The sequence below is a fragment of the Babylonia areolata genome, chromosome 8 (genome assembly GCF_041734735.1).
Source record: "Babylonia areolata isolate BAREFJ2019XMU chromosome 8, ASM4173473v1, whole genome shotgun sequence".
NCBI lineage: Eukaryota > Metazoa > Mollusca > Gastropoda > Neogastropoda > Buccinidae > Babylonia > Babylonia areolata.
Window position 1 is genome coordinate 46,346,901 of NC_134883.1, and position 18,853 is coordinate 46,365,753.

At 52.4% G+C, this 18,853-nt stretch overlaps 1 protein-coding gene and 1 long non-coding RNA gene across 2 annotated transcripts in view; both read left to right on the plus strand.

The window, feature by feature from the left end:
• The window catches only part of LOC143284868 (uncharacterized), a 30,656-nt gene extending 16,716 nt beyond the window's left edge, over positions 1-13,940 (plus strand). The window contains exons 6-12 of the mRNA XM_076591976.1: positions 486-817; positions 2,968-3,262; positions 4,539-5,167; positions 5,446-5,653; positions 7,213-7,457; positions 9,901-10,129; positions 10,559-13,940. Of these exons, the coding sequence (XP_076448091.1) occupies positions 486-817; positions 2,968-3,262; positions 4,539-5,167; positions 5,446-5,653; positions 7,213-7,457; positions 9,901-10,129; positions 10,559-11,107 (2,487 nt within the window). The 3' untranslated portion in view covers positions 11,108-13,940. The remainder of the gene's footprint in view (positions 1-485; positions 818-2,967; positions 3,263-4,538; positions 5,168-5,445; positions 5,654-7,212; positions 7,458-9,900; positions 10,130-10,558) is intronic.
• A 2-nt stretch (positions 13,941-13,942) lies between these two features.
• Positions 13,943-18,139, plus strand: LOC143284869 (uncharacterized). The gene is made up of 3 exons (XR_013055619.1): positions 13,943-14,552; positions 15,177-15,310; positions 15,520-18,139. It is a non-coding gene; the product is annotated as an uncharacterized LOC143284869 (long non-coding RNA).
• The last annotated feature ends 714 nt before the right edge of the window (positions 18,140-18,853 follow it).

Sequence of the window (18,853 nt, forward strand, 5' to 3'; positions counted from 1 at the left end):
CCGTGGTATAAATGTGATGATGTGTGCGATGTGTACCGTGGTATAAATGTGATGATGTGTTCGATGTGTACTGTGGTATAAATGTGATGATGTGTGCGATGTGTACCGTGGTATAAATGTGATGATGTGTGCGATGTGTACCGTGGTATAAATGTGATGATGTGTGCGATGTGTACCGTGGTATAAATGTGATGATGTGTGCGATGTGTACCGTGGTATAAATGTGATGATGTGTGCGATGTGTACCGTGGTATAAATGTGATGATGTGTGCGATGTGTACCGTGGTATAAATGTGATGATGTGTGCGATGTGTACCGTGGTATAAATGTGATGATGTGTGCGATGTGTACCGTGGTATAAATGTGATGATGTGTGCGATGTGTACCGTGGTATAAATGTGATGATGTGTGCGATGTGTACCGTGGTATAAATGTGATGATGTGTGCGATGTGTACCATGGAATAAAGGTGTGATGGTGTGACAGTTACTGGACTTCCTGCGAGCGATCCTGGCTCACAACGAGCAAACCCGCTCTGCAGGCGCCTTCAACCCCTCTGCTGCCATGTTTGTCTGCAACCGGTGGGATCAGGTGGAAAGGAACCAGCGACAGGGTGTGAAGGACAACGTTCTGCAGAAACTAAAGGATGTGTGGCCCAAGTTCGAACCTCAGCAGGCATTCTTCATGTCGTCCACAAACGCTCAGATGCATTTCGATCTGGATCCTCGCTACATCACAGAGGACTTTGAACAGGTGCTGCGGGGCCTGAAGGACATGTATGTCAAGGCCCGGCACAACAACGTCAACCAGCACTACAGGTGGGGTGGGGTGAGGTGGGGTGTAGTGGGTAGGGGTGGGGTGGGGTAGGGTGAGGTGGGGGTGTATAGGGTATAGGTGAGGTGGGGTGTAGTGGGTAGGGGTGAGGTGAGAGTGGGGTGAGGTGGGGTATAGTGGGTAGGCGTGAGGTGGGGGTGTAGTGGGTAGGGGTGAGGTGAGGTGGGGTATAGTGGGTAGGGGTGAGGTGAGGTGGGGTGTAGTGGGTAGGCGTGAGGTGGGGGTGTAGTGGGTAGGGGTGAGGTGAGGTGGGGTATAGTGGGTAGGGGTGAGGTGAGGTGGGGTGTAGTGGGTAGGGGTGAGGTGAGGTGAGGTGTAGTGGGTAGGGGTGAGGTGAGGTGGGGTGTAGTGGGTAGGGGTGAGGTAGGGTGTAGTGGGTAGGGGTGAGATGAGGTGGGATGTAGTGGGTAGGGGTGAGGTGGGGTGTAGTGGGTAGGGGTGAGGTGAGGTGGGGTGTAGTGGGTAGGGGTGAGGTGGGGTGTAGTGGGTAGGGGTGAGGTGGGGTGGGGTGTTGTGGGTAGGGGTGAGGTGGGGTATAGTGGGTAGTGGTGAGGTGGGGTATAGTGGGTAGGGGTGAGGTGGGGTGGGGTGTAGTGGGTAGGGGTATGGTGAGGTGAGGTGGGGTGTAGTGGTTAGGGGTGAGGTGAGGTGGGGTGTAGTGGGTAGGGTAGGGGTGAGGTGTGGTGTAGTGGGTAGGGGTGAAGTGAGGTGGGGTGTAGTGGGTAGGGGTATGGTGAAGTGAGGTGGGGTGAGGTGGGGTGTAGTGGTTAGGGGTGAGGTGAGGTGGGGTGTAGTGGGTAGGGTAGGGGTGAGGTGGGGTGTAGTGGGTAGGGGTGGGGTGAGGTGGGGTGAGGTGGGGTGTAGTGGGTAGGGGTATGGTGAAGTAAGGTGGGGTGAGGTGGGATAAGGTGGGGTGTAGTGGGTAGAGTTGAGGTGGGGTGAGGTGAGGTGGGGTGTAGTGGGGTGAGGTGTACTTGGGTGGGATGGGATGTAGTGGGGTGGGATGTAGTTGGGTGGGGTTGGGTGACGTGTAGTGGTGTGGGGTGTAGTGATGTGGGATGGGGTGAGGTGTAGTGGGGTGTGGTGTATTGCGGTGGGGTGTAGTGGGGTGTGGTGAGGTGTGGTGGGGCGAGGTGCGTTGTAGTGGGGTGGGGTGAGGTGGGTTGTAGTAGGGTGGAGTGGGATGGGGTGTAGTCTAGTATGGTGGAATGGGTGAGGTGGGGTATAGTGGGGTGGGGTGGGGTGAAGTGTGTGGTGTGTGTGACAGGTGGGTGAGGTGTGGGTGACAGGTGCGTGAGGTGTGAGGTGTGTGTTACAACTAGGTGAGGTGTCTGTGACAGGTGAGTGAGGTGTGAGGTGTGTGTGACAGGTGGGTGAGGTGTGTGTGACAGCTGGGTGAGGTATGTGTGACAGGTGGGTGAGGTGTTAGCTGTGGGTGACAGGTGGGCGAGGTATGTGTGACAGGTTGGCGAGGTGTGAGGTGTGTGTGACAGGTGGGTGAGGTGTCTGTGACAGGTGGGTGAGGTATGTGTGACAGGTGGGTGAGGTACGTGTGACAGGTGGGTGAGGTGTTAGCTGTGGGTGACAGGTGGGTGAGGTATGTGTGACAGGTGGGTGAGGTGTTAGCTGTGGGTGACAGGTGGGTGAGGTATGGGTGACAGGTGGGTGAGGTATGTGTGACAGGTGAGTGAGGTGTTAGTTGTGGGTGACAGGTGGGTGAGGTGTGGGTGACAGGTGGGTGAGGTGTGGGTGACAGGTGCGTGAGGTGTGGGTGACAGGTGCGTGAGGTGTGTGTGACAGGTGGGTGAGGTGTGGGTGACAGGTGGGTGAGGTGTGGGTGACAGGTGCGTGAGGTGTGGGTGACAGGTGCGTGAGGTGTGTGTGACAGGTGGGGGAGGTGTTAGCTGTGGGTGACAGGTGGGTGAGGTATGTGTGACAGGTGGGTGAGGTGTGGGTGACAGGTGGGTGAGGTGTGATGTGTGTGTGACAGATGGGTGAGGTGTTAGCTGTGGGTGACAGGTGGGTGAGGTGTGATGTGTGTGTGACAGATGGGTGAGGTGTTAGCTGTGGGTGACAGGTGGTGAGGTGTGAGGTGTCGCTGACAGGTGAATGAGGTGTGAAGTGTGTGTGGCAGGTGGCTGAAGCAGTTCCTGCACTCCAGCACGGGGTTCCTGCAGACGGCCGTGCACCACTGCGCCCTGTCTGACGAGCAGCTGATTGAGTGCTTCAAGTTGACCCGCGACAAGCTGACGGCCCTGCAGCAGCACACCTCCACCACCACCCAGCACATGCGTCAGCACGTGCGGCACGCCATCCAGGATCTGTGCGGCCAGATGAAGGCCATACTACAGGACGAGGAGGTCCGAGCAGAGCTGCTGGAGTGGAGTAAGAACTGTTCGCTGCCCGGTCCGCCCAGCGGGGGGAACGAGGTGAGGCTGCACGTGGATCAAGCCTGTGCTGGGGAGGGAAGGGGGGGGTCAAGGTGGAAAGCTACCCTTTTATTTTGTGTCAGATGTACGTCACTGTTTGAATTAACGTCTGCTGTGCCTGTTCTACATGTCTCTGTCCATGTCCACATTGAAGTGACGTGTCTCCATGACTAATCCATGTCCACAGACATAATGGAAGGCAGTGTGTGGTGAAGGCAGTGTGTGGTGTGGTGAAGGCAGTGTGTGGTGTGTGGTGAAGGCAGTGTGGTGTGTGGTGAAGGCAGTGTGTGGTGTGGTGAAGGCAGTGTGTGGTGTGTGATGAAGGCAGTGTGGTGTGTGATGAAGGCAGTGTGTGGTGTGTGGTGAAGGCAGTGTGTGGTGTGGTGAAGGCAGTGTGTGGTGTGTGATGAAGGCAGTGTGGTGTGTGATGAAGGCAGTGTGTGGAGTGGTGAAGGCAGTGTGTGGTGTGTGGTGAAGGCAGTGTGTGGTGTGTGGTGAAGGCAGTGTGTGGTGTGGTGAAGGCAGTGTGTGGTGTGGTGAAGGCAGTGTGTGGTGTGTGGTGAAGGCAGTGTGGTGTGGTGAAGGCAGTGTGGTGTGTGGTGAAGGCAGTGTGTGGTGTGGTGAAGGCAGTGTGTGGTGTGGTGAAGGCAGTGTGGTGTGGTGAAGGCAGTGTGTGGTGTGTGGTGAAGGCAGTGTGGTGTGGTGAAGGCAGTGTGGTGTGTGGTGAAGCAGTGTGTGGTGTGTGGTGAAGGCAGTGTGTGGTGTGGTGAAGGCAGTGTGGGTGTGTGTGAAGGCAGTGTGTGGTTAAGGCAGTGTGGTGTGAAGGCAGTGTGTGTGTGTGGTGAAGGCAGTGTGGTGGTGTGGGTGTGTGTGGTGAAGGCAGTGTGGTGTGTGGTGAAGGCAGTGTGTGGTGTGTGGTGAAGGCAGTGTGTGGTGTGGTGAAGGCAGTGTGGTGTGTGGTGAAGGCAGTGTGTGGTGTGGTGAAGGCAGTGTGGTGTGGTGAAGGCAGTGTGTGGTGTGTGGTGAAGGCAGTGTGGTGTGGTGAAGGCAGTGTGTGGTGTTGTGAAGGCAGTGTGTGGTGTGTGGTGAAGGCAGTGTATGGTGTGTGGTGAAGGCAGTGTGGTGTGTGGTGAAGGCAGTGTGGTGAAGGCAGTGTGTGGTGTGGTGAAGATAGTGTGGTGTGTGGTGAAGGCAGTGTGTGGTGTGTGGTGAAGGCAGTGTGTTGTGTGGTGAAGATAGTGTGGTGTGGGGTAAAGGCAGTGTGTGGTGTGTGCAGAGGGACCAATGGGGCGTGGAGGTGGACACGCGCATCATGCGGAAAGTGCTGGACATAGTGGACCGGCAGGTGCAGGTGCGGGGCCTGGCGGACACTCTGCACACCTCCATCAGGACGCTTTTCCACCAGGAACTCAAGCTAGTGGACGAGGACATGAACTCCATCCTCACCGACCTCAAGTCCGACACCGCCTCGCTCTGCTCCTCCACGTCCTCCAACAGCAGCAGCACGTGCAGCGACACACACACGGGCGAGGCCCAGGAACTGCTCCGCCTGTACCAGAAGCGGGACGGCTTCCGCCTGCAGCAGCTGAAACACGTGTCGCGGGTCACGCGCACCCTGTCCAACTCCTCCCACTCCCCAGAGGCCACGGTGGCGAACGTGCCAAAGGTGCTGGTCAGTCGCCTGCTGGGTCGGATGCTGGGCCCGCTGACGACCCTGGTGGGAACCATGCAGAAGAGGCGGAGAGTGTCGCTGTTCGAGCAGCATCCACAGCAGTACATGAAGGAGCGCATGGAGAAGATGGTGCGCGTCATTTGTGACAGCGACAATCTGATGGCGCAGCTGGCCGCCAAGTACCACGAGAAGATGGACTCCTTCATCTCGGATGTGGAGAGCAGCATCCCCATGTGAGTCTTCTCAGCGGTCACTAAGCACTGGAGTGTGTAGTGGTGTGTGTGTGTGTGTGTGTGTGTGTGTGTGTGTGTGTGTGTGTGTGTGTGTCCTGGAGTATTTCAATTTATTGTATATTTATTACAGCAAGCCGTGTGCTTGTGTGTGTGTGTGTGTGTGTGTGTGTGTGTGTGTGTGTGTGTCCTGGACTATTTCAATTTATTGTATATTTATCACAGCAAGCCGTGTGCTTGTGTGTGTGTGTGTGTGTGTGTGTGTGTGTGTGTGTGTGTAGGTTCATCGCCAACAACCAGCAGAAGATGGAGGACATCAAGGTGAACCGCCGGAAGTACCTGGCGCAGCGCAAGGAGCTGACGTCACTGATGGAGCACCTGGAGCCCGTGCGTCACATGCTGCAGGACTTCGGGGCCTACATCCGGGACCTGACAGCAGACAACATCTTCTACGCGTTGGACGCCAACCAAAGGGGCGTGTCTGTGGCGGTGAGGCCTGACCTTGACCTTCTCCCTCCCCAGCCACTGTGACGTCTGTCTGTCGCCACTGTGACGTCTGTCTGTCTGTCGCCACTCTGACGTCTGTTTGTCTCCACTCTTACGTCTGTTTGTCGCCACTCTGACGTCTGTTTGTCTCCACTCTTACGTCTCTGTTTGTCACTACTCTGACGTCTGTCTGTCGCCACTCTGACGTCTGTCTGTCCACACGCTGACGTCTGTCTGTCCCCACTCTTACGTCTCTCTCGCCACTCTGACGTCTGTCTCTCGCCACTTTGACGTCTGTCTCTCGCCACTCTGACGTGTCTGTCTGTCGCCACTCTGACGTCTGTCTCTCGCCACTCTGACGTGTCTGTTTGTCGCCACTCTGACGTCTGTCTCTCGCCACTCTGACGTCTCTGTTTGTCGCCACTCTGACGTCTGTTTGTCTCCACTCTTACGTCTGTCTGTCCCCACTCTTACGTCTGTCTCTCGCCACTAACGTCTGTCTCTCGCCACTCTGACGTCTCTGTTTGTCTCCACTCTGACGTCTCTGTTTGTCGCCACTCTGACGTCTCTGTTTGTCGCCATTCTGACGTCTCTGTTTGTCGCCACTCTGACGTCTCTGTTTGTGGTCACTCTGACGTCTGTCTCTCGCCACTCTGACGTCTCTGTTTTTCGCCACTCAGACGTCTGACTGTCGCCACTCTGACGTCTGTCTCTCGCCACTCTGACGTCTCTGTTTGTCGCCACTCTGACGTCTTTGTCTGTCGCCACTCTGACGTCTTTCTCTCGCCACTCTGACGTCTCTGTCTGTCGCCACTCTGACGTCTCTGTTTGACGCCACTCTGACGACTGTCTGTCGCCACACTGACGTCTCAACTGTTTGTCAGCACTCTGACGTCTTAACAATCTGTCGCCAGTCTGACGTCTCTGTTCGTCGTCACTCTGACGTCTGTCGCCACTCTGACGTCTTAACTGTCTGTCGCCACTCTCACGTCTGTCTGTCGCCACTTTGACGTCTCTGTTTGTCGCCACTCTGACGTCTGTCGCCACTCTGAGGGAGTGATGTAGAGCTGTGAAGTTGTGACGTAGAGTTGTGAGGGAGTGACGTAGAGCTGTGAGGGAGTGACTTATAGCTGTGACGTAGAGTTGTAAGGTAGTAACGTAGAGTTGTGAGGGAGTGACGTAGAGCTGTGACGTTATGACGTAGAGTTATGAGGGAGTAACCTAGAGCTGTAAGGGAGTGACGTAGAGCTGTGAGAGTGACGTAGAGCTGTGACGTTGTGACGTAGAGCTGTGAGAGTGGCGTAAAGCTGTGAGAGTGACGTAGAGCTGTGACGTTGTGACGTAGAGCTGTGAGAGTGGCGTAAAGCTGTGGCGATGTGACGTAGAGCTGTGAGGAGCTGACGTAGCGCTGTGACGTTGTGACGTAGAGTTGTGAGGCAATGACGTAGAGCTGTGAGGAAGTGACGTAGAGCTATGACGTTGTGACGTAGAGCTGTGAGGAAGTGACGTAGAGCTATGACGTTGTGACGCAGAGTTGTGAGGGAGTGCGGGTGTGGGTGCAGGTCAAGGTGCAGGACAAAGGCGCCATCAGGGATTCGGGGCTGGGGGAGTCCAAACTGGACAGGTCCCGCCGTGCTTCAGGAGGCTGGACTGCAAGGTCCTGGGCCCCCTCCATGGGGGCCAGTCTCTGGAGCATGTTCCGCAAAGGACACGTCACCATCGGCTCCCAGAAGAAGGACGTGATCGGCAAGACTTACCTCCAGCCCCCTGCTGAACAATACCTGATCAAAGAGACCGCCAGACTCAGGTTTGTGTGTGTGTGAGAGAGAGAGAGAGAGAGAGAGAGAGAGAGAGAGAGAGAGAGAGAGAGAGAGAGAGAGAGAGAGAGAGAGAGAGAGAAGAATTAGTAAGAAAAGGAACGGGTATAATGGGAAAGGGAAAAAGAGAAAGAAAGATGTGTTTGTAAGTTTGTCATGACCTGCCATCAAGGCGTGTCCAATCCCTGTCATGCCCTGCCATTAGATCCCTGTCATGCCCTGCCATTAGAGCGTGTCCAATGCCTGTCATGACCTGCCATTAGAGCGTGTCCAACCCCTGTCATTCCCTGCCATTAGATCCCTGTCATGACCTGCCATTAGAGCGTGTCCAATGCCTGTCATGCCCTGCCATTAGATCCTGTCATGCCCTGCCATTAGATCCTGTCATGCCCTGCCATTAGAGCGTGTCCAATCCCTGTCATGCCCTGCCATTAGAACGTGTCCAATCCCTGTCATGCCCTGCCATTAGAGCGTGTCCAATGCCTGTCATTCCCTGCCATTAGATCCCTGTCATGACCTGCCATTAGAGCGTGTCCAATCCCTGTCATGCCCTGCCATTAGAACGTGTCCAATGCCTGTCATGCCCTGCCATTAGATCCTGTCATGCCCTGCCATTAGAACGTGTCCAATCCCTGTCATGCCCTGCCATTAGAACGTGTCCAATCCCTGTCATGCCCTGCCATTAGACCGTGTCCAATCCCTGTCATGCCCTGCCATTAGACCGTGTCCAATCCCTGTCATGCCCTGCCATTAGAACGTGTCCAATGCCTGTCATGCCCTGCCATTAGATCCTGTCATGCCCTGCCATTAGAACGTGTCCAATCCCTGTCATGCCCTGCCATTAGAACGTGTCCAATGCCTGTCATGCCCTGCCATTAGATCCTGTCATGCCCTGCCATTAGAGCGTGTCCAATCCCTGTCATGCCCTGCCATTAGACCGTGTCCAATCCCTGTCATGCCCTGCCATTAGAGCGTGTCCAATGCCTGTCATTCCCTGCCATTAGATCCCTGTCATGACCTGCCATTAGAGCGTATCCAATCCCTGTCATGCCCTGCCATTAGACCGTGTCCAATCCCTGTCATGCCCTGCCATTAGACCGTGCCCAATCCCTGTCATGCCGTTGTCTTTCCTGGCATGTCCTCGCAGGTCCCTTCTGGTAGTCACCCCACGTTGTCTCCATCAGTCATCCTGTGTGTTTTGTGTTGTGATAGATGTCACCAGTGGTGTGTGACAGATTGTGTGCTGTGACAGATGTCACCAGTGGTGTGTGTGCTGTGACAGATGTCACCAGTGGTGTGTGCGCTGTGACAGATGTCACCAGAAGTGTGTGCTGTGACAGATGTCACCAGTGGTGTGTGTGTGCTGTGACAGATGTCATCAGAAGTGTGTGTGCTGTGACAGATGTCATCAGAAGTGTGTGTGCTGTGACAGATGTCACCAGTGGTGTGTGTGCTGTGACAGATGTCATCAGAAGTGTGTGTGCTGTGACAGATGTCACCAGTGGTGTGTGTGCAGTGACAGATGTCACCAGTGGTGTGTGCTGTGACAGATGTCACTAGAGGTGTATGTGTGTTGTCACAGATGTCACCAGAGGTGTGTGCTGTGACAGATGTCTCCAGAGGTGTGTGTTGTGACAGATGTGAAAGATGTCACCAGAGGTGTGTGTGTGTTGTCACAGATGTCACCAGAGGTGTGTGCTGTGACAGATGTCACCAGTGGTGTGTGTGCTGTGACAGATGTCACCAGTGGTGTGTGTGTTGTGACAGATGTCACCAGAGGTGTGTGTGTTGTGACAGATGTCACCAGTGGTGTGTGTGTTGTGACAGATGTCACCAGTGGTGTGTGTGTTGTGACAGATGTCACCAGAGGTGTGTGCTGTGACAGATGTCATCAGTGTGACAGATGTCACCAGTGGTGTGTGTGTTGTGACAGATGTCACCAGAGGCGTGTGTGCTGTGACAGATGTCACAAGTGGTGTGTGCGCTGTGACAGATGTTACAAGTGGTGTGTGTGCTGTGACAGATGTCACCAGAGGTGTGTGTGCTGTGACAGATGTCACCAGTAGTGTGTGCTGTGACAGATGTCACCAGAGGCGTGTGTGCTGTGACAAATGCCACCAGTGTGACAGATGTCACCAGAGGTGTGTGTGCAGTGACAGATGTCACCAGAGGTGTGTGTGTTGTGACAGATGTCACCAGAAGCGTTTGTGTTGTGACAGATGTCACCAGAGGTGTGTGTGTTGTGACAGGTGTCACCAGAGGTGTGTGTGCTGTGACAGATGTCACCAGAAGTGTGTGTGTTGCGACAGATGTCACCAGAAGTGTGTGTGTGTGCTGTGACAGATGTCACCAGAAGTGTGTGTGCTGTGACAGATGTCACCAGAGGTGTGTGTGCTGTGACAGATGTCACCAGAAGTGTGTGTGCTGTGACAGATGTCTACGCTGCGAGGACCTGGCTCACTTCCTGGGCATGACCCGCATGGAGGACCAGGCGGTGTTCCTGTTCCTGGGGGACCTGAAGTCAGCACGCCGCTTCCTGCTGAAGGGATTCCACAACCCCTGTGACAGTGTGCCGCGTCTGCTGGAGGGCGTGTTCAGGGGCCTCTACTACCTGCACCGCGAGGGGCTCGTGCACATGGAGCTGTCCCTGGATACCATCATGGTGAGGGGGAGGGGGAGGTGTCCCTGGATATCGTCATTGGGAGGGGGGAGGGGGAAGTGTCCCTGGATACCGTCATGGTGAGGTGGAGGTGTCCGTTGATACCGTCATGGGGAGGGGGAGGTGTCCCTGGATACCGTCATGGGGAGGGGGGAGGTGTCCCTGGATACCGTCATGGGGAGGGGGAGGTGTCCCTGGATACCGACATGGTAAGGGGGGAGGGAGGGAGAGGTGTCCCTGGATACCGTCATGGGGAGAGGGGAGGGAGGTGGAGGTGTTCCTTGATACCGACATGGAGAGGGGGGAGGGAGGTGGAGGTGTCCCTGGATACCGACATGGTGAAGCGGTAGGGGTAGCTGTGTGACCATTTTGACTTCTGCGACCAATGTGAGAACTGTGTGACCTATGATACCTGTGTGCTGTGTGGTGCAGGTGAACGAGGAGGGTGATCCACGCCTGTGTGGTGCCTGTCTGCCCCGCTATGCCCGCCTGCCGCCTGACGCCGACCTCATCTGTGCCGACCCCTTCGTCTGCCTGTCGCCGGAAGTGCTGCGCGACGAGCTGTACACTGCCGAGGACGACGTGTACAGCTTCGGGCTGCTGGTGTGGGAGACGTGCCTGCAGGAAAAACCCTACCGCCAGTTCCGCGCCACGCTCAGCCTGCAGCAGTTCCGAACCCAGGTCCACCCCTCCTCCATGCTGGGGCTGGAGGCCTGTAGTCACGTGTCCGACACCATGGCCGCCATCTTGAGGGGCTGCCTGTACCCCGCGCGGGGCCTGCGCATTAAGATGGATGAACTGAAGGAGCATGTGTCGACTCTGAGGTCCGACCCCATGGTCCTGTCGCTGTCAGCTGCACACCGCCGGGCCTACAACAAGCCCATGAGGCGTGCTTCCAGCGACGACCATACTATAAGCGAAGCACTTCAACGTCAAACTTCACTGCATGATGACACCTCCACGGAAACCTCCACTCAGTGACGACACTTTCAAGGAAACCCTCACATGGTGACGGACATGGAAACCCTCACGTGACAACATTGAAGCCCTATGGAAACCTTCACGTGGCAACATGGAAGCCCTAAGGAAACCCCCACGTGACAACGTGGAAACCCTTATTTGGTGGACAGCTTTGATACTGCATTCTACCACTGTTCACCGTGTGCTGTTTACCATAGTATTTCTCCCCGTCATTGTCATTTATCAGTGGTCGTTCATGATCATCGTCATCATCATCATCATCATCGTCAGGTGTGTTGTGTTGACCAGGTGCCATTTGTAGATGACCGTCAACCTGCAAGAAAGAAGAACAGCATGCAGGCGAGTGGTCTGCCTGGGGAGGCTGGGCGGGGTGGGGCGGGATGGGGTGGGGGGGTCCTATAAGACTCCTGTGTCTGTGTCCCTTACTTTGTTGTGTCAGCGTTAGTGTCCCTCGCTCTGTTGTGTCAGTGTCCCTCGCTTTGTTGTGTCAGTGTCCCTTGCTTTGTTGTGTCAGTGTCCCACGCTTTGTTGTGTCAGTGTCCCTCGCTCTGTTGTTGTGTCTATGTCAGCGTCAGTGTCCCTCGCTTTGTTGTGTCCTGTGTCAGTGTCCCTCACTTTGTTGTGTCAGTGTCCCTCGCTTTGTTGTGTCCTGTGTCAGTGTCCCTCGCTTTGTTGTGTCAGTGTCAGCGTCCCTCCCTATGTTGTGTCCTGTGTCAGCGTTAGTGTCCCTCGCTTTGTTGTGTCAGTGTCCCTTGCTTTCTTGTGTCAGCGTCCCTCGCTTTCTTGTGTCCTGTGTCAGCGTCCATCGCTATGTTGTGTCAGTGTCCCTCGCTCTGTTGTCTCAGTGTCCCTCGCTCTGTTGTGTCAGCGTCCCTCGCTTTCTTGTGTCCTGTGTCAGCGTCCATCGCTATGTTGTGTCAGTGTCCCTCGCTCTGTTGTGTCAGTGTCCCTCGCTCTGTTGTGTCAGTGTCCGTCGCTCTGTTGTGTCAGTGTCCCTCGATCTGTTGTGTCAGTGTCCCTTGCTTTGTTGTGTCAGTGTCCCACGCTCTGTTGTGTCAGTGTCCCTCGCTTTGTTGTGTCAGTGTCCCTTGCTTTGTTGTGTCAGTGTCCCTCGCTCTGTTGTGTCTATGTCAGCGTCAGTGTCTCTCGCTTTGTTGTGTCAGCGTCCCTCGCTTTGTTGTGTCAGTGTCAGTGTCCCTCGCTTTGTTGTGTCAGTGTCAGCGTCCCTCCCTATGTTGTGTCCTGTGTCAGCGTTAGTGTCCCTCGCTTTCTTGTGTCAGCGTCCCTCGCTTTCTTGTGTCCTGTGTCAGCGTCCATCGCTATGTTGTGTCAGTGTCCGTCGCTTTGTTGTGTCAGTGTCCCTCGCTCTGTTGTGTCAGTGTCCCTCGCTCTGTTGTGTCAGTGTCGCTGGCTTTGTTGTGTCAGTGTCCCTCGCTCTGTTGTGTCAGTGTCGCTGGCTTTGTTGTGTCAGTGTCCCTCGCTTTGTTGTGTCAGTGTCCCTCGCTTTGTTGTGTCAGTGTCCGTCGCTCTGTTGTGTCAGTGTCCCTCGCTTTGTTGTGTCAGTGTCCCTCGCTTTGTTGTGTCAGTGTCGCTGGCTTTGTTGTGTCAGTGTCCGTCGCTCTGTTGTGTCAGTGTCCCTCGCTCTGTTGTGTCAGTGTCCCACGCTTTGTTGTGTCAGTGTCCCTCGCTCTGTTGTGTCAGTGTCCCACGCTTTGTTGTGTCAGTATCCCTCGCTCTGTTGTGTCAGTGTCCCACGCTTTGTTGTGTCAGTGTCCCTCGCTCTGTTGTTGTGTCTATGTCAGCGTCAGTGTCTCTCGCTTTGTTGTGTCGGTGTTCCACGCTTTGTTGTGTCCTGTGTCAGTGTCCCTCGCTTTGTTGTGTCCTGTGTCAGTGTCCCTCGCTTTGTTGTGTCAGTGTCAGCGTCCCTCCCTATGTTGTGTCCTGTGTCAGCGTTAGTGTCCCTCGCTTTGTTGTGTCAGTGTCCCTCGCTTTCTTGTGTCAGCGTCCCTCGCTTTCTTGTGTCCTGTGTCAGCGTCCATCGCTATGTTGTGTCAGTGTCCGTCGCTTTGTTGTGTCAGTGTCCCTCGCTCTGTTGTGTCAGTGTCGCTGGCTTTGTTGTGTCAGTGTCCCTCGCTTTGTTGTGTCAGTGTCCCTCGCTTTGTTGTGTCCTGTGTCAGTGTCCCTCGTGCGCGCACATGTGTGTGTGTGTGTATGTGTGTGTGTGCGTGTGTGGTCAGCATAGTTGCAACAGCAAAAGCTCACCCGTTCAGTTAACTATCCAAGGTTTTCATTTTGTTGTTGTTGTTGTTCTACAGAAGTGTGACTGACTCTTGGAAGAGACCACATCAATTCAATTTCACTTTCCTTGCCTCTAGATACAAATAGATTGACGGAGAAGACGGTCTGCAAAATGCTGTCTTTCTGTTTTGCAAGGTAATTTACCGACTAATTCTGGCTTTTGAATGAGATAACGAATGAAGAAGAAGAAGTTACAGGATCGTGGTACTGGACATGGTTTCCAAAAACTGCTGGGTCTTTCGCACTGTCGCTTGCACAAGCACTCTCTTTGAACAAACATATAGAAAACATCTGTTGTTACAAGATACAGTGGAGATGGTTAGAACATGACGTCAGCATAGAACAGAACAGCAGTACAGGGTACAGTGGGGAGATGGTCAGAACATGACGTCAGCATAGAACAGAACAGCAGTACAGGGTACAGTAGGGAGATGGTCAGAACATGACGTCAGCAGACGACAGAACAGCAGTACAGGGTACAGTGGAGATGGTCAGAACATGACGTCAGCATAGAACAGAACAGCAAGGTACAGGGTACAGTGGGGGAGATGGTCAGAACATGACGTCAGCATAGAACAGAACAGCAGTACAGGGTACAGTAGGGAGATGGTCAGAACATGACGTCAGCAGACGACAGAACAGCAGTACAGGGTACAGTGGAGATGGTCAGAACATGACGTCAGCAAAGAACAGAACAGCAACTGGGCACCACTGGCCTTGAGATGTGTGCTCTGGGCATACCTTGCTGGATTTGTTAGAGTTGTGCTCTGGGCACATATCCTTAACACTGCTAGGTTTGTTAGAATCGTGGTTCAGGTACATACCCTGACACCACTGGCATTTGTTAGAATCGTGATTCAGGTACATACCCTGACACCGCTGGCTTTGTTAGAATCGTGGTTCAGGTACATACCCTGACACCACTGGCTTTGTTAGAATCGTGGTTCAGGTACATACCCTGACACCACTGGCTTTGTTAGAATCGTGGTTCAGGTACATACCCTGACACCACTGGCTTTGTTAGAATCGTGGTTCAGGTACATACCCTGACACCACTGGCTTTGTTAGAATCGTCCACCTGTCTCCCTCTGCCCTCCAAGGTAACACTTTCAGTCCACCTGTCTCCCCCTCCCCTCTGCCCTCCAAGGTATCAGTCCACCTGTCTCCCTCTCCCCTCTGCCCTCCAAGGTAACACTTTCAGTCCACCTGTCTCCCTCTGCCCTCTGCCCTCCAAGGTAACACTTTCAGTCTACCTGTCTCCCTCTGCCCTCTGCCCTCCAAGGTAACACTTTCAGTCTACCTGTCTCCCTCTGCCCTCTGCCCTCCAAGGTAACACTTTCAGTCTACCTGTCTCCCTCTGCCCTCTGCCCTCCAAGGTAACACTTTCAGTCTACCTGTCTCCCTCTGCCCTCTGCCCTCCAAGGTAACACTTTCAGTCTACCTGTCTCCCTCTGCCCTCTGCCCTCCAAGGTAACACTTTCAGTCTACCTGTCTCCCTCTGCCCTCTGCCCTCCAAGGTAACACTTTCAGTCCACCTGTCTCCCTCTGCCCTCTGCCCTCCAAGGTAACACTTTCAGTCTACCTGTCTCCCTCTGCCCTCTGCCCTCCAAGGTAACACTTTCAGTCTACCTGTCTCCCTCTGCCCTCTGCCCTCCTCCCCTCCCTCTGCCCTCAATGTAACACTTTCAATCCACCTGTCTTCCCCTCCCCTCTGCCCTCCAAGGTAACACTTTCAGTCCACATTGTCTCCCCCTCCCCTCTGCCCTCCAAGGTAACACTTTCAATCCACCTGTCTTCCCCTCCCCTCTGCCCTCCAAGGTAACACTTTCAGTCCACCTGTCTCCCTCTGTCCTCCAAGGTAACACTTTCAGTCCACCTGTCTCCCCCTCCCCTCTGCCCTCCAAGGTAACACTTTCAGTCCACATGTCTCCCTCTGTCCTCCAAGGTAACACTTTTCAGTCCACCTGTCTCCCCCTCCCCCTCTGCCGTACAAGGTAACACTTTCAGTCCACCTGTCTCCCTCTGCCCTCCAAGGTAACACTTTCAGTCCACCTGTCTCCCTCTGCCCTCCAAGGTAACACTTTCAGTCCACCTGTCTCCCTCTCCCCTCCAAGGTAACACTTTCAGTCCACCTGTCTCCCCCTCCCCTCTGCCCTCCAAGGTAACACTTTCAGTCCACCTGTCTCCCTCTCCCCTCTGCCCTCCAAGGTAACACTTTCAGTCCACCTGTCTCCCCCTCCCCTCTGCCCTCCAAGGTAACACTTTCAGTCCACCTGTCTCCCTCTGCCCTCCAAGGTAACACTTTCAGTCCACCTGTCTCCCCCTCCCCTCTGCCCTCCAAGGTAACACTTTCAGTCCACCTGTCTCCCTCTCCCCTCTGCCCTCCAAGGTAACATTTTCAGTCCTTCTGTCGTCTCCACGCCCCCCCCCCCCCCCCCCTCCCCCCCCAATCTGCCCTCCAAAATAACACCTGAGCGACCCAGCAATGTGAAACGTACACAAACACGCGAGATCGCTTGACGATTCAAAAGATAAAGAACTTTTTTAGGAGAACAAAATATCTTCAACTGACATAAAAAAAAATCAACCTTCAAATGTTAAATAACCTTCATATGAAAAGATAATGTATTTCCACAAGGTTTTTGAGACAGATTGGTGCACTGGAGCAATGTTGTGACTGATTATATTGTGAGATTTAATTCAAGAGCTGTCAGATAGCCTGGAGTAATGTTGCAGTTTGTGAAATGAACTTGGTTGATGATTAACAATATGAAGTGAACTTTGTCGATAATTAATGTTGATGATTAACAATATGAAGTGAACTTTGTCGATTAATTAATGTTGATGATTAACAATATGAAGTGAACTTTGTTGATTATTAATGTTGATGATTAACAATATGAAATGAACTTTGTCGATAAATCAATGTTGATGATTAACAGTATGAAGTGAACTTTGTTTATAATTTATGTTGATGATTAACAATATGAAGTGAACTTTGTCGATAATTAATGTTGATGATTAACAATATGAAGTGAAATTTGTTGATAATTAATGTTGATGATTAACAATATGAAGTGAAATTTGTTGATAATTAACAATGTCAGTGTGCTCCATGAACATGGTCAGTAAATTAAATGTAGTCTGTATTTTGTCAACTGTCTTTTGACAATTCAAACCAAGCAGTTTTTTAACTGATAATTTGAGATATTAATGTTACAAATTCTGATGCGATAAATTATTACCCCAGAGAAAAATGCAGTGTTATGAATTAAAAAGAAAAAGAAAGAAAGAAGAAAAAATGAAAGTTTTGTTGTTGTTGCTGTTATTATTGCCAGGTATGTTCTGTTTATGTGTCATACTCTGAAGGTTGAATTTCGTCTAAGAAGCGGTATGTGTGGATTTGTCCATGCATTACGTGCGATGTGTGTGTGTGTGTGTGTGTGTGTGCGAGCGCATTTTTGTGAGCTGGTTTCTGCCCGGCATCATTGTAGACAATAGCACGACACAAACTTGCATTAAGTGCATCATACTATGAGAACGAAAGAAGTAAATACGTCAATATTTCAAGGTGGTAGGAAGTTGACCCGTGTAAGAAAGAGAGACAGATAGGCAGACAGACAGAGATGGACTTGTCCTTCTGCAGCCAGTGGAGAGACGGTGCGGGCTGGATAAACTTCCGGTTTAGTTCACAAGAAGAATTCTGGATGCCATGCATTGGTAGTTAGAACAGTTCACTGAACCCCAAGATAACACAACTCTGGATGGTTTGGTAGTGAGAACAGTTCACTGAACCCCAAGATAACACAACTCTGGATGGTTCGGTAGTGAGAACAGTTCACTGAACCCCAAGATAACACAACTCTGGATGGTTTGGTAGTGAGAACAGTTCACTGAACCCCAAGATAACACAACTCTGGATGGTTCGGTAGTGAGAACAGTTCACTGAACCCCAAGATAACACAACTCTGGATGGTTTGGTAGTGAGAACAGTTCACTGAACCCCAAGATAACACAACTCTGGATGGTTTGGTAGTGAGAACAGTTCATTGAAACCCAAGATAACACAACTCTGGATGGTTCGGTAGTGAGAACAGTTCACTGAACCCCAAGATAACACAACTCTGGATGGTTCGGTAGTGAGAACAGTTCACTGAACCCCAAGATAACCGGAGAAGTGCGGGGTGTTTGCAGTGGAATGGAGACCAGCAGTTCACTGAACCCCGCGATAACCAGGTTAGTTGGACACTGTTTTAGGGCGCAGCACAACGATGTTGCCTGGGGGAAAGTGAACTCTGGGCCAGAAAGCGGATTTCACAAGACCCACTTTGAAGTTGGTGTCACGCTTGAAAGCAGCAAGAAAAAAGATGGTGGTAGGTGTGTGAGAGATAGCAATCTGGTCAGAGGAAAGGGTGTGATGGTAGTGGTGAAGGTATGGTGGTAGTGGTAGAAAAGCTGTCATCCTTACACCTCTGGGCGGTTGTTTTACCTGTTCAAAAGCAGAAAGAGATAGAAAAAAAAACAGAAAACAATTCAAGACACCAGATCCAACACTGGACAGGACTACTGACTGAAGTGATGATTAGTAGTTTGACATGTACCTGAGTGCACTTCTATTGACTGGTGTGACAACCAATACTTTGACATGTACCTGAGCCCACTTCTATTGACTGGTGTGAGGATCAATAGTTTGACATGTACATGAGTGCACTTCTAGTGACTGGGTTGATGATCAGTAGTTTGACATGTACATGAGTGCACTTCTATTGACTGGTGTGACAACCAATAGTTTGACATGTACCTGAGCCCACTTCTATTGACTGGTGTGACAACCAATAGTTTGACATGTACCTGAGTGCACTTCTATTGACTGGTGTGAGGATCAATAGTTTGACATGTACCTGAGCCCACTTCTATTGACTGGTGTGAGGATCAATAGTTTGACATGTACCTGAGTGCACTTCTATTGACTGGTGTGAGGATCAATAGTTTGACATGTACCTGAGCCCACTTCTATTGACTGGTGTGACAACCAATAGTTTGAGCCCACTTCTAGTGACTGGGTTGATGATCAGTAGTTTGACATGTACCTGAGCCCACTTCTATTGACTGGTGTGATGATCACTAGTTTGACATGTACCTGAGCCCACTTCTATTGACTGGTGTGACAACCAATAGTTTGACATGTACCTGAGTGCACTTCTCGTGACTGGGTTGATGATCAGTAGTTTGACATGTACCTGAGTGCACTTCTAGTGACTGGGTTGATGATCAGTAGTTTGACATGTACATGAGTGCACTTCTAGTGACTGGGTTGATGATCAGTAGTTTGACATGTACATGAGTGCACTTCTAGTGACTGGGTTGATGATCAGTAGTTTGACATGTACATGAGTGCACTTCTATTGACTGGTGTGATGATCAATAGTTTGACATGTACCTGAGTGT